This window comes from Aphelocoma coerulescens, chromosome 2 (genome assembly GCF_041296385.1).
Source record: "Aphelocoma coerulescens isolate FSJ_1873_10779 chromosome 2, UR_Acoe_1.0, whole genome shotgun sequence".
NCBI lineage: Eukaryota > Metazoa > Chordata > Aves > Passeriformes > Corvidae > Aphelocoma > Aphelocoma coerulescens.
In genome coordinates this window covers 115,976,635-115,991,616 of record NC_091015.1, presented here as the reverse complement: position 1 = coordinate 115,991,616, position 14,982 = coordinate 115,976,635, and the positions used below count along the sequence as shown (strand labels likewise).

The 14,982-nt window shown below is 38.4% G+C and overlaps 1 protein-coding gene across 4 annotated transcripts in view; it reads right to left on the bottom strand.

The window, feature by feature from the left end:
• The window catches only part of LAMA1 (laminin subunit alpha 1), a 103,229-nt gene that overhangs the window by 42,354 nt on the left and 45,893 nt on the right, over window positions 1-14,982 (bottom strand). For all 4 annotated transcript variants that reach the window (XR_011148349.1, XM_069004472.1, XM_069004475.1 and 1 more), the window contains exons 12-24: window positions 14,238-14,411; window positions 12,560-12,661; window positions 11,633-11,844; window positions 10,350-10,461; window positions 9,335-9,445; window positions 8,456-8,583; window positions 7,772-7,858; window positions 7,312-7,523; window positions 6,702-6,808; window positions 5,569-5,749; window positions 4,190-4,326; window positions 1,303-1,539; window positions 69-212 (exon numbers count right to left, since the gene is read on the bottom strand). Coding sequence is in view for 3 of the 4 variants with exons in the window: in XM_069004472.1 (XP_068860573.1) it covers window positions 69-212; window positions 1,303-1,539; window positions 4,190-4,326; window positions 5,569-5,749; window positions 6,702-6,808; window positions 7,312-7,523; window positions 7,772-7,858; window positions 8,456-8,583; window positions 9,335-9,445; window positions 10,350-10,461; window positions 11,633-11,844; window positions 12,560-12,661; window positions 14,238-14,411 (1,944 nt within the window). In the remaining variant the exon portion in view is untranslated. The remainder of the gene's footprint in view (window positions 1-68; window positions 213-1,302; window positions 1,540-4,189; window positions 4,327-5,568; window positions 5,750-6,701; window positions 6,809-7,311; window positions 7,524-7,771; window positions 7,859-8,455; window positions 8,584-9,334; window positions 9,446-10,349; window positions 10,462-11,632; window positions 11,845-12,559; window positions 12,662-14,237; window positions 14,412-14,982) is intronic.

The following is a 14,982-nucleotide window of genomic DNA, read 5'->3' as shown; positions in this document are numbered from 1 at the left end:
CACCAGTGTGGTACCTAACATGAGGATAACAACAAACTGTGTCTGTGTAGTTATATTGTTTTACTTACAGGAATTCTCACGTGGTCTTCTAGTTCTGAACAAGATGTGGACATCCCAAAACAGAAGCATGGAGTACATCCTAGTGCATTGTTAGCAGACAGACCAAAAGTTCCAGGTTTACACTCACTGCATTGTAGACCAAATACATTTTCCTGGAAGAAATTAAAAAAAAAAAAAAAGTAACAGCACACTCATAATACTTCACTATCTAAATGAAAGATGATTCTTTTTGGAAGAAAAACTAGTTGCTATGTAAATTACACAGCAGAATATCAATTATTGTATGTATTATGTTTAACTGTGCAGTACATTACTTTTTTCATTATTTTCAAATGCTGTTTTTCTTACAAAGAAAAAAAAACCACACACAAAAATACCACAAACAATCACAGAACATTCAAGTTAAACTTATGTATTTGAATGACTATCAAAAAATTAGCAGCTATGATTTCAATTCAAGACGGAATTTCTTCCCAAACCTGCATCTGGAAAATGAGCTCCAAAAGGTAAATAAACTGCTCACTATGAATAGGAATCAGGGGCCCTATTCCCAAGTGTCTCTTTTTGCACTCAGTTCCCAACTGGTAAGCTGAGCTTCAAGAAACACCTGAATCTACAGTCAGTGCCCACTGGTACCTTTAAGGAGAGATTGGAGAGATGCCATTGAAGACGTGCATTTGTTGTTTTGAAGTAAGTTTTCCACTCAGTCTTTCAAGTACAGATTCCCACCTTTTCAGAAAAATCTATACTATCTGTGCATTTTAGGTTTCCTTTTTTTATACAAGAATGTCAGACTTTACTATTAGCAATATATGTGAGTTATTCTTAAGCACTGCTTTTGGTTCTAGCATAGGAAATGAATTTGAACTTGCAACATAAACATATTTCAAAAAACACAAAAAAGATTCTCCATTTAGTATTTACTGGTCTCTTCCTATCATTACAATTTGAATTTTCAAAAAAAGCAGGCTACATCATCTGAACTAATGTGTTGTTCCCAAACCTAATAAAACCAAATGTGTACAAGCAGAAAAACTTCATGGTTTTTCATTTTTTCCTGACTAATAATAAGACCAGTTTAGCACTGTCACAGAAAATCCTTTAGCAGTGATTTAGGTGTACTCATAAATGATGCAGATTGCCTTCTGAAGTCCTTTCAGCAATGTATCTTCCATGACTTTAATGCAATCAATGTCTAGAAAACACTAATGCTTCCCAAGAAGGGGCTAAATAGCTCAGTACCTTGCAGGTACAGATGCCAGTTTCTTCTTCACAACCACAAACTCCTTCAGTGCCATTACACGTCTCCTCTTTGGTTCCACTCAAATCACAGTCACAGGCAACACAGTCCGGGTAGTCCCTGTAGCCTAAGGCGCACCTGGAACAGTCCCGTCCTCCAAATTCAATTTTGCACTGGCATTGACCTGTCATCACATCACACTGGAGATTGGCTGAACCAGTGCTGCTACAGCTGCAAGCCTTAGATGAAGAGAAGAAAATTCATAAATAGCAGATCTTTCAGAATTTTTTTTTACAACAGAAACAGCACAGTATATTTAAGAGTGGCCCTTAAAACTCAATATTTGTCAACAATTACTCTACAATAATAAAAGGGAATTAATTCCACACAGAAATGAGGTTGTTTGGTTTGTATTTCAGCAAAGAACTGCATTTCCAGTAAACAGTGGATAAAGATAGTGCAAAAAGATAGAAGATTTGTTGGGTTGGGAACCAAAGGAATTGAAGGAATCTGTTCCAGAAAACAAAAATATATCCAAAATACTTAATTTGCAGTACTATGCACTGAGTGCAGCAAGTAAATTAAATAAATGCTGAATGAAAGAAATCCGTAAGTATTGTCTTTTTATAAATATGACAGAAAGGAAAATCTTAAAATTAACATTTGTTTAAGATTTCAAGAAGCGTTAATAGCGTCTGCATCTTGCTCAAGCTTCTTTTACTATTTGATGAGGAACTAAGACTCTCATTGCATCCAAAGGTGGGAAGCTCAGCATGCAGTGCAGCTCAGTACCAAAGGAAAACTGTTTCCTGGCAGAGTGCATCCTTCATTATGCAATCAGTAATATGAACCTTTATTACAAACATGCAAAGTGGGTGTACTTTATTTGTCATTCTCTTTTGAAGCAGTCTGGATTAGCCTTCACTCTTAATTTCTTATCTGTGGTTACTTAACAAGCCCAATTTTGCTGTGGTTATTTCTAACTGAACAGGCAAAAAGTACATTCCATCTGTCATCATCTACTGTGAGCATTTTCCCTGAGTCTTTTCCCCCATCAGCTCTCTTTGAGATGAAAAGCCTTTATCTTACAAAGTCCTGCACTCCAAGGCCCACAAGCTCTAGCAGCATTACTGTCTATCCTTTAGCATTCTTCACAATTTTGCTGGTTACCCACAGCACCCTTTGTATTAAGCAGTTTTTACTCCAGCACCATGTACTACAATGCCTAGTTTAATACACTTTGTGGCCACACAGGTTGACAACTTTGGCTCTCAGATACCAGTAAAGGTCCACAGCCCTGAACATCAAATTCTAAGAATCATAATAATAGTAATAATTTGCCTGTATGCAATCTCTATCTACTTGTGATAAAGATAAATAAAGACTCTAAGGTACAATGCACTGTGCTGCAGCACACGTGAAAAAAGGACTCTAATCTAAACAAGACTCCAGCTCTGCTACACTACTGCACCCAGAAATGGATGCTAAATATCAAGAAGTCCACTAGAAACAGAGCCAGATGAAGTAACCACTTATGCATTCTGTGCTGCAAAACCAGACAGTCTGGGCTTCTGAGCATCTCCCCCATTTCATCCATGTAGAGAGTATGCAAAGAGTCTCTCCTGGGTTTGCCAGAAGACCCTGTTCCTGATCTTAACCTACCACATCTAACTATTCAGCATAGGGAATATCCCTCTGTTGGGATGATTACCTGAGATCCCAGTACTGCTTGTAGCATCAAGAAAGTATCTAAAATACCTTAGAGTAATTCACATTCATTCGTGTGATGCTGCAACCAAAAGGAATGATAGAAAACATAGCAAAAGTGAGCAGCTGCACATTTAATTGCACCTGCTCATTGGCAAGTGCTGGGGAATCACCCTGGGAAAGGAGCACCTCAAAGGAAATGCACAAGGACCACCAGCACATTGTATTTGCAGTATGTTAGGTAAGAATGACAGTAAGCTGGCAGCTAACAAAGTCATGGTTTAAAGACCAGTTGCCAATTATGTTACTATAAATCACTAAGGTGGTTAACTCTGAAGACTTACTAGGAATACTTTATCATCATTACTCCAAAAAATTAAAGAGAGAAAAAAGATTTTTTTCCAATCCGTGTCAACAAATTTGGCTGACACTTAAATACTTACTGGATGTAATGACAGACCTTGTCAAGTTAATTATATTTGTGGTTTCTCCACTGAAATTACCCATTACATTCATGTAGTTATGAGGATTTTTTAAAATCTCAACATTTATAAAATAGCTTGGACCAATGCCATATCTGACAGGAGTTTACTGCATGAACCTAAAGGCATAAATGGTTCCTATTCCTTGGATCTGCACTGACCTGGCATTTTATTGGTTAATCATAAGCATTAAGCTGAGATAATGGGAACCACCATTGTTCCATCCATGAAACATTAACTACATGATACCATTTTAATTACAAATTTTCAGAAGGAATGCCTGCATTAAGTTTTAAGACAAGCTAGATTTCAATGTTCTTAAATCTGTAATATTGTCACTTATTGATTTGCACAGAAACCATGTTGCCAGTTGCCCATTGCTGCTATAAACCTGGTTTGGTACCGTTATTCAAACACCTAAATGTTAGGATACTCACAATTTTAATGTGAACTATGCACCCACCCAGAATAAGCACTCTAGTAGTAGTGCCTTTTCAAAGACAGCCCACTTAACAAGGTTTCTCAGTAAACACTGCACAGTCTGTTGTTTTGCTGGTTTTAGTTTTAATGTGATCATGTTGCATTAACACTTTGACACAGACAATGAAGATCATGGCTCTCAAAACAAGAGTCCAGTCCTGACATTTGTATAAGGCTAATTGCTTTTAACAGCCATGGCCTTTCATCCAGCCTACCATACCTTGCAACCAAGTTTAGGAGAAAGTCCCCAGTAATTTTCTTCACAGAGTTCACATTTTTGTCCCTGAGTGTGAGGGGGACAAATGCATTGGCCAGAATCAGCATTACAGTTGTTCTGAGTATGGGCACAGTCACAGGCTGCAAGAGAAATAGGACCAAATGAGTAACTTTATCCACATTTTAGCTACAGAGAAGAAACTACAAGACCACTGATAGTCTTACTTTTCTTCTGTAATACATCTGTCCATTCTACTAGGAACTCCTTGCCATCCCTAATCACTGAGAAACAAATCATGACCACAGTGGCATTTCATCTTTTTATTGGAAGCCCCAATATTGCTTCTTGACTTAGCCTATTCGATGTTTTAGAAAGCAGTGCTGCACTTCCAAAGGGGGATCAACAAAACCAAGCAAAATTACTTTGGAGTAGAGTACATTTGTAGGAAAACATTTCTTTTATAGAGGACACAAAACGCATCAGGAGGTATTCCAATGTTCTCAAGCAGGTGAAAGGATTAATCTCAGGAATTGCTTATTGAATAATAGGGATGGATAACTATTTTTTTTAATAACTAACTACTGCGGGATGCACTTGGTTATTTAAGAAACAAAATACTATTCCAGACAAAAAGCAGAATTTCAGGGAACTGGTTTTATTAATTGTTTTAGTAACATTTAGGAAATTTCCAATATTGAAATGGTTAAAAGTACCCAAGGGACCTTTGATTCTTAGTAAAGACAAAGTATATTCATTTTAAAACATTATCCTATCACATAATCTCACTGCATATTTCATTTTAATGTACTGTTTGAGGCATGAAAGAAGTGTTTCTGTCTGGCTGGAGAAAAGGTAGGCATTCCTTTAGCTATTCTGTATTGAAAAGGTCATCTTATTAACATGACAAATTAGGTTTTGATGGCATGTTCTCCTTTTAGATGAACAATTTCTTCTCTATCATGACTAAAAATTGTACATATCCAGGTGATGATGGGATGTATGAAACATATATTCAAGAGTTAAATGAAAAAATAAGGTCAAAATCTTTAGTAGTAGAAGCTCTTCACTTTCCCAACTGCAGACAAAAAAAGGTTTCGTTCTCTTTGAAGGACTGAAGGGTTTTGTAATAAAGAGACAAAGGAGCTATTGAGGATGTGATATTTCTCTCATGCCCCCTTTATGAGTTATTTCATAGTCACCACCTTTTACAAGGAACCACACAATAAGCAAAGAAATGTTTTGTTCCCCAGCTTATTCAAAGTACTAGTAGACCTTCCGACAGATTCTTCCATATCATCATCAAAACAACCGACCTTTGCCAGAGTTCAATTGCTGAAAGAAATTCCAGACAAACTCTGTAAGGATCAGGGATTAGAGCTTACGTGTGCAGCCACCATCCTGGAATGCGTAAAAGCCATGAGCACAACGATCACACTTCTCTCCAGCCACTCCTGGTACACAGTGACACTGCCCCTGATGATCGCAGTCCTCGGAGACCGAGCCAAACTGACTGCAGTTGCAGGGAACGCAGCCAAGCCCAGTAAGCAGGCCATAATACCCATTCTGTTGGATAAGAAATAAATAAATTTGAGTTATGTTTCATAAATTTCTGAAAACACTACAATATACACTCTTGTTTTCTCTTGTTTTCTCCTCATGATGTCTGACCTGCATGAATCTTGGCCAGCAGTGTGTGACTGCTGTGGAAAGACTCCCTGGCCTTATCTCTTCACTGTTGCCAGCTATAAGCAATATGCACTCAGGTGAAACCCTCAACCCTGAAATCCTCTCATGGTCCTCTAATCTCACGAGTAAGACACTGTGTTTTGAAGTCTGATGTTATTCTAATTTAAAGACTTGCATGAGGTGAGGGTGGGCTGTGCTGGTCATGCACAGATACCTGTGACTATGAATGAAAGCCCAGAACGGAGCAGGTCAGTGACCTCCTGTACGTGTGTATTCAAAGTCATTCAGCTGGGCTGGCACAAACGGGGCACAGATTTCCTGCTGTGGTCTCTGATGCAATTTTACACTTAGCATAGACTGGAACCTGCTGGTTTGTATCACCAGTGAATATCTGCTTGTTCTTATAACAGGCCTGCCTTTCAGCTGAATCCCTCGTTGGCATTCAGCCATGATGTATTTATTATCACCAACCACATTTCTTCAGATATTCCCTACTCAGACTTCATTTTACAGAAGCACAGCTCTAAGATCCCTTTAGGTTTGTTAGCAGTGTTTAGTTTGGTTTTTTGACTGCACACTGCCAGCACACTGAACAGCCCTATGCAGGAGGGTGCTGATTCAATTACACAGCTTCATATCTGCAAGGAGCATATGCAGAGCAATTCTCAACCACAAAAGCCTCCTCAGACACAGGTGTCCCCTCCAGTGACAGGCCCCTCTCCCCGAACATATTTACTGCTATAGTTTGTATTTGGGCAAATCAATACCTATAGATAAAAAGGAAGACAAAAAAAAGTATATATTAGCAACGGGTAATATATTTGCTTACCAAGCATTTATCACATCTTTCTCCAACCACATTTGATTTGCAGGAACAGATGCCTGTCTCATGTTGACAAGTACTTGAAAGGGAACCATTCACATGGCAGGCACAGGCTTGTATTCAGACAAAAAGAAACCAAATAAAAAAATTATTCATGTGCATCCATATGCCCTCATTACTATATAGAATTCAAAATCTGGTATACAATGTGTTTCACCCATTTATATCCCACAGATGCGAATATCCTACAGTAATGCCTGTGCATTTGGACTAAAATAGAAAAAAACCCACCTCTGAATAGCTATATTTGAGAAGTTTGTTTTTACCAGCCCTGTATGTGACACTCAGAAGTACAAAATGTGTACAGAACATCACTGGAGGGACAGTGTTAAGCAAGACAGTAAGTTCCAGGGATACCAAGTGCCGAACCCTAACATAATACATACATTCCCTTCCCTCAGCCTAACCCAACCCCAGAGTCTTCAACCCACACTTGCCAACTCACAACTTGAAAATTAACTCTTTCAGCAAAGGTGCACATCCCCATCCATTTTGCGCATGAACATCACAGTTTTGTGTTCTTTAAATGTTGAGAGTAATAATAATAACAACTTACCACGACAGCTTTTGTCAATCACTGCATCCCCATAATACCCATCAGCACACTTTTCACAGTGGTGACCTGCTGTGTTCCCCAGACATTTCAGGCACTGTCCTGTGAAAGGATCACAGTGGCCCTCTTCTTGAGGGTTTACATTGCCATGGCATTCACAAGGAGCACACGATTGTCCAGGTATAAGAGGATTCCCATAGTAGCCATTAGCACACCTGCATCAGAGTTTAAAAACTTTATTAGCTGGAATGTGCTAATGTCATACACTGTCCCCACTGAAGGGAGTTTTTCATATTAAATTTTAATCTAAAGTCTCTCTATATTACAATGAAAGAAAAAAAGAAAAGGAAAATTTTATTAGGAATGCTCTGTACATGAGGTATGAACAATACAAGGAAGATAGGATGATGAACAGCTAAGATGGCAATGATGTAAATATTTTACCCAAAACTAGTGTACATACCTTTCACACTGAGAGCCAGTATAGCCTGGAAGACATTTGTCACAGACAATTCCACCTTCTTCACTCAGCTGGCAAGTAGGACTGAAACTATCAACAATATTTATGGCAGTTTGTATGAATGCACAGAACCACAAGTCTTCTACAAACATTCAATATCCACCCTTTCTTACACCTATCTATATAACCACACTAGTGATTTTTTTTCTAGTTTATCAATGCTTGTAATATTCCAGTGTGTCAAAATTAACGTATAATTTTTAAAAACTCTTGGGGTTTTTTTTCCTCTCTAAAAGGAAGATTTTAAAACTTCATAAAAACTTGGTTTTCATTCTAGCAAAGCTGTACAATAGCTATACTCAGTTCCTTTTTTTCAGACACAACACTTCTGTCCTTATGCTGTTTTCTGAAAAAGCATGGAAGATAACCAATATTTTGGTGCAAAGTTCAAGGACAGGTTGAATTATTACTTTCAACCACCATGCAGAATTGTACCAGTTAACTCAGCCTCTCTTAACCTAGTCTATATATTCGTCTACCTGGAAAGGCAATGTTTCTATGAGATATACTCAAATGAAGATGAAAAAGAGTCCTTTTCTCTCTCCTTGAGATGTCAAGACTTTTTTTTTAATCCCACTTTCTGGTTTTGCTGAAGATGCAAAAGACAGTCTTGTGTAAGAAGCTTACTTGTTTGCAGCAGAACTCAGAGGACATGCACAGGGCTGGCAGTCCTCAGATGTTCCTTGGGATGGATTTCCATAGAAGCCAGGCACACACTGATCACAGAAAGGTCCTGTCGTGTTGTGTTGACAAGCCTGTGAGACATGGAAAAAATCTTTGTATTTTCTCTTGATGGTTTTTCAACCCCTGAGGGATTCCTACAGCAATCTGCATGCAGTATGACAGCCAAGGAAGCCATTCTTCAAGCCATGAAGAAAAGCCTAGAACTTTGAAAATAACTTTTTTTGAGTTGTAACAATCCTGATTGGTTTTTCCTACATTTTAGAATATACTTTATTAAACCAGCCACATTACTTATACACATATTTAGATACATGTTGCATATTGCACATATTTACAGTAACAAGCTTATCTAGTTTTTACTGATGTTTAGCTATTTTATTCCAGTGAGCTTCAATTTTCAGAAGAGATCTGAGAGCTAAATTTTCTCTTTAGAAGGTAATGTGCAATTTCCACTGGTGTTAGTCATGGAAGATTCACATATATCTGAAAAACAGATATTCAACTGCTTAAATTTGTTCTTTTCAGGAACCTGCAGCAAGCAAAGTCAAGATTTTTATCAGCCTGTATATAATGGCATTTTTATATTAGTTCTGCCTCTTCCCCACCTGAAATGATAAACTGAAACAAATTCTTTATTGGAAAACACATTAATGGAGCCCTGAAACATACTCTGAACTAAACAATGAAAACCAACAAAAATAAACACTTGGTACCCATAGCTTGAAATTTATGCATACCATAAACTTGTCTCCCACAGTCAAAATGCCCTCCTAATTTCTAAATAGATGCTTAAAACACAGAACACTTTGAAGGATGACTTACAAAGCAAATACCATGAATGTCACACTCAGTTGCATGCCCATTGCACTTGCAGGGTTGACAAATACCTCCAAAGAGTATTCCATCCACACGGTAGTACCCAGGGAGACAGGACTGAAAAGAAATGAAGGGAGAAAGAGCAGTAGCATTATGTATGTTTAAAGTACACATCAAAACATTTTCAAAGAGTGCACTTCCGACCACCCACCATCCAACCCATTCACATTGTGGTAACTGAATGCTCTTTCAACCCTATTGATGTCACTGTAGCTCTTTTCTGGTGGTTGTTTTTTACTTGCACTGGATAAAGGGGATAAGAATTAACTCCATAAAACTTTGATTCATGCCTTTGTTCCCTGAAGGCATGAAACTTAACTTTTGTGTGGTTTAATATGTGAAATTCCTTATTATGGGGCAATAGAAAAGAGATGTTCTACCACCTCTGCAGAATCATTAACAATGCTGTAGCACAAGGTTTCACACTGAAATTATTTGTAAAAATAATTCCTGCTATTCTGCAGGGGGACTATGCCTCTCTAAATCTGCTATTCACAGATACACAAGACACCACCTTGTACAATGCATTTCACCCTTGTGGGTTCTTCCAAAAGCTAGCATTCCTCCCTGCTAAGGTTCCTTATTGCCTCCATAAACTTAATGGTACATAACAGAAATAAATTGAACATGATCCAGATCCAGAAAAAGTGCTATTAATGAGTAAGGTAAGCTCAAAACAGCTTCACAGAGCTTTCACAGATGCTCCCTCTGCAACACTGATATTCTGAAATGCATCATCATTTTTTAGTGCCATGAAAAAGAATTCAAGAAATAAATTCTAAATCTCACTTAGAATATCTGAAAGAAAATATCTACAGGATTGTGCCAAGTACAGTAGGCAGCAATTCACCACAGAACATGTATTTTAATGGCAGTGTAATTAAAGGCAGCCTGCCTTTAATACCTAGATCCTTTTCAACAGGAGATAATTTTACATACATAAAACACTGTAAGAGGTTACCTCACAGGATATTCCTGTGTAACCCTGAGGACATTCACAGAATTCCACATCTGGTGCTGAAGAAAGATCTATACCGTTTGCACTTGCAGTATCCAGGGTCACAGAGTCCAGCCTAGGGTCAAACAGGAAAACAACACATCACTTGTTTCCCCAAACTTTATTTTCAACAGGACAGTTTACTTCTGGGGAGGTAATGCCACTGAGCACTGCTCCCTGGCAGGAAAAACTGAGGAACAGACACAAATCTCTTCTATAAAAAGTCTGTGACCATACTCTAATCACAGCATTTGCAGTCCTGGGAGCAGACATACCCTCCTCCTGCTATTATTGTTACTAGAAGAGACAATCTTCTCAGCCACAGGTAACATTTTTGTAAGAAATCTTTACAAACATTCCATAAAGATGAACACACTATCCCTAAATGAACATACATTTCACCAGAGTGGTGTAGGTGCACGAAGCAAGTCTGGTATCAGTTCCTATTTTATTGACATGAAATGCTACCAGATGACAGAATATTCAGAGAATATTTTGAGTTGGAAGGGATAATCAAGTCCAACTCTTAAGTAAATGGCCCATATAAGGATTTGAATCCATAACCTTGGTGTTACTAGCACAATGCTCTAACTAGGAAATGAGGAAGAAAGGCTATCAGTGAGTCTAAGGAAATTAAGTAGGTAAATGATGAAGATGATTCCCTTGAGAGCAATACAACTTTATTCCTGTGCCTTGGAGAACAGGTAAAACAAAGATCTATAAGGTCTGACACAGATAGGGCCAATGCTGGATTGAGACTATGGAATGATCAGCTAATCCATTCCAGCTCATTTTCCTATTAAGTACTCCCTTAGAGATGAGTATCAATAACATTTACAAACAAACATCAAAAGAAATTACAATCAATGTCTTTATTGACAGGTTTTCAACAGTCAGTGATGGATTAACTTGCCACATACCCAAATAAGCATACTGTAGAAAGTTCTGGAGGCATTTCCCTCTAAAAAAAGTAGCCATTCTAATAAGGCTTTTATGCAGTTATTACTTTAAAGCAGAAGACAACGTTTCTGCTATCAGATATCTTTAAAATCAAATGTCCCTTACCCCACACTCCATATGACTGTGTTTTGGGGACAAAAACTGGTCTTAAGAAAATTCAATAAACAACATTTTTTCTAGAAGCTATTAACATTAAATGTCAGAAATACTGCCACTAAGAATCATGATTCATATGCAGAAAAATAATAGAAGTATCTAGATTAACTTGAATATTTTATCTTACTTACCTGTACACAGCCTTTTTGGCAATGTTGTAGTTGGCCCTGATTAGAAGATGGGTCACATTTGCCAGAACAGTCATCAACATTTCCCGGTCTATTGCTTTTTTTGTATTGAACTCGATGAAATTCTCTGATACAAATCTCACTGAATTAGAATACTCCTCATATGGCTGTAATGACAAGCCCTCTGCTCTAGTACTCAGAATCTGCCCATTACCCTGAAATTGAAGGACAAGAGAAAACATTTTCCATATTTGTATGTAAATTTTATTAAGCAATAACATTTAGTGTCAAATACACATCCACGTAACACAGAGGAAGAGGCAATCAAATTAAATTCCTTGCATTAAGAAAAAGTAAGTAAAAGGTCAACTTTTTCTATGGCTTCAAGGAAGACCATAATCTAACTCTCTCTCAGTTCAGAGATTTCAGAATTCTTTTGTAAAAGAATGAACTGAATTGCAAAAATCAAACACCTCTACAAAACAGAATCTCCTCTCTGCTTTGTTCTATTGCTAAGCACATATTAAAAAATAATGGATTCAATATAGAGCCTTACTTTTTAACTGCAACATAAATCTAGAAAAGTAAGCAATCAGCAAGAACACTCACCTGTTTCTTAAGCATAAGTCTTTCCAGTTTATTGCAGCTAGTTTGTAAACACAGCTGTGTACAGTAGGTAATAAGCAACTCACCCATATAGACACAGATTAAATTCTAGGTATTTAGCATTTAAAACTAGTATTGTACACCTACAATTTGAGACAAATGGATCAGAAAACCAGAGAAATTAGTAGTGACAAAATCTTGGTAGTGGCTCTTAAGGGACTTAAAACTGACAAAACTACTACTACAGAAATATTATTTTATTTTCTAACCCCTTTATAGATTCCTAATAATGTCTGAACAGTAACAAGCCGAAAAAAAATCCACCTGAATGATGACATCCACAGTAGACACTATGTCACTGTCCACACTCTCCATTGGAATGTCATAAGATACCGTATACTTCAAGTCTCCACCAAAAGCTGTGAGCTGAAATGACAAAAAACAAAGTCTTAACAACATGATAACCTCCAGCCAATGCAAAGAAATTACATGGATCAGTACAACGTCCAAATTATAAGACAGTTGTAGGCTTACAAATACCACTTTACTGGAAAAGTTTAACATGACATGAGTGTCAGCACAGGGACGAGATCTGGCTTGCTGCTGTGCAGATGGTGAGAGCTAGCTCAAGGCTCTACAGGTGATTCAGGTAAGTGCCCTCATTCAGTGAAACACTAACAGGACTCTGAACAGAGAGCAGAGGTGTACACTATCATCCTAGCCAAGGGGCACAGCATGTTGTACTTCTTCACATTCTATATTCCACCTTTCAGGGTCCTTAGCCCCACAGCAGCTGCTGACTACTTCAAAGTAAGTTAACCAACAGTTAGACCTATATTAAATGAGTAAGAAATCAGAATTAGTCAGCCCTCTGCAAAAGCTGCTGCCTAATGTTACACTTCTTGCACTTGTTTTCATTTACTGTGTCACTATACTAATAATAAACAAGGCTGCGTGGGCAGAGAGAGTGGACTGAAAATAATTACAGCTAAGGCTGCAAGGTTCCCCTCTGCTCACCACTGGTGAGGCTGCAGCTGGAGTTCTGACTCCAGTTCTGGGCCTCCCAGTACAAGAGAGAGGTGGATATATGGGAAAGAGTCCAGTAAAGGGCCACTAAAATGGTTAAGAGCCTGAAGCATCTTTCATATGAGGAAAGACCAAGAGTAGCAGGACTGTCCAGCCTACAAAAGGCTCAGGGAGATCTTACCAATATATACAAGCACCTTAAGAAAGGGTGCAAAGAGGATGGAGCTGGGCTCTTTTCAGTGGTGCCCAGTGCCAGGAAAAGAGGCAATGACCACAACCTGAAATACAGGAGACTCCTGCTGAACATCAGGAAACACTTATTGTGAGGGTGCCCAAGCAGTGGCATGGGTTGTTGCTCAGAGAGGCTGTGGAGGCTCCACCCTTGCAGATACTCAGAAGCATCTCTCTGGACATGGTACTGGGTAACCTGCTCTAGGTGTTCCTACTTGAGCAGGCAAACTGGGCAAGATGACCCCCAGAGGTGCCTTCCAACTTCAACTATTCTGTGAGTCTGCTGCAAAAAGGAGGACACCCAGAGCTTTAGCTAGTAAACAGGGCAAAAATTACAGACTAGCTGGTTGGAAACAGAAGATGGCCAAGAAGCAGGTAAGAGACTTTAATGGTCCAATGTACTGTTATTGGACAAGGCATGAAGGGTGTAAGTTTTGGGACAGGAACCAAGTCTATGAGAAATGTGAGCATATAAGTCAGTTAACAGTCAAGAGAGATTATACTGTGTCAAACAAAAGCAGAGAAGGAAGTGGGGAGATGGATGAACTCAAAGAGCAAAAAGAGGGTACTGGGAATATCTGCACAGAAACATTCTGATTTAAAAAGCAGAGATACAGTGAGAAATTTGGTAATACTGGGGTTTATGTGTAATCTTTAATTACAGAAACTATATATTCAGAGCAATAGGTTACAGTTAAGACAGAGAAACTATGAAGGAGATTTGACTTCTTAGCTGAGTACTTACTTTATTTCCTAGATATGCCTCAGGTGCTGACCAGTAATAAGTGTGTTTCAGTACTTTCACAGCCTCAGTGTTGTTAATACTTATTTGACGGGGTCCATCAAATTGGCTTCGCTGAGGCTGCACACTCCTTGCTTTGTACAGATCAGTAACAAGCCATCCAGTCATGTCTGAAATCTACAAGGAAGAGTAATAATTTTATTGGAAGTCAGGCAGCTGTGTCACTGAGAAAGCATCCACCTCTTCCTAGATATTCATTCAAAATGATGGATCTAGAACACTTTCTTTAGCCAAGTCTGACACCCAATATATGCAAATATGCCACTTCTGACTAGGATAGTCTCCACCTCCCTATTAGATAGGAGTAAAAATATAATGAGTGTGATTTTCATCCTTCCAACAAAATTAACATTATACTTATGAGTTCCCTGAGACAGAAACACGGAACTTCAAAGGCTTCAAGGCCTATTGTCCCCATTTATAGACAGGTTTGAGCTGGAGGAAAGCAAAAACTACAGTCCCAGAATAGGGAGCAAGATGAGAGAACTTTGTTCTTCTTACAGAGTTTTACTCAATCATCTTAGAATTTCAGTCAATTTTATGTGTTTTCCTCCCTTTTTATTGGCACACAAAACAGGAGACCAAAGTGTGGCTAGCTCTGCAAAGATACGTAAGGAAATTGGTGGGAAAAGTGTGGCCCCAAAGCCCCATAACTCAAGAACCGTCTATTCAGAAGATGGTGATATTT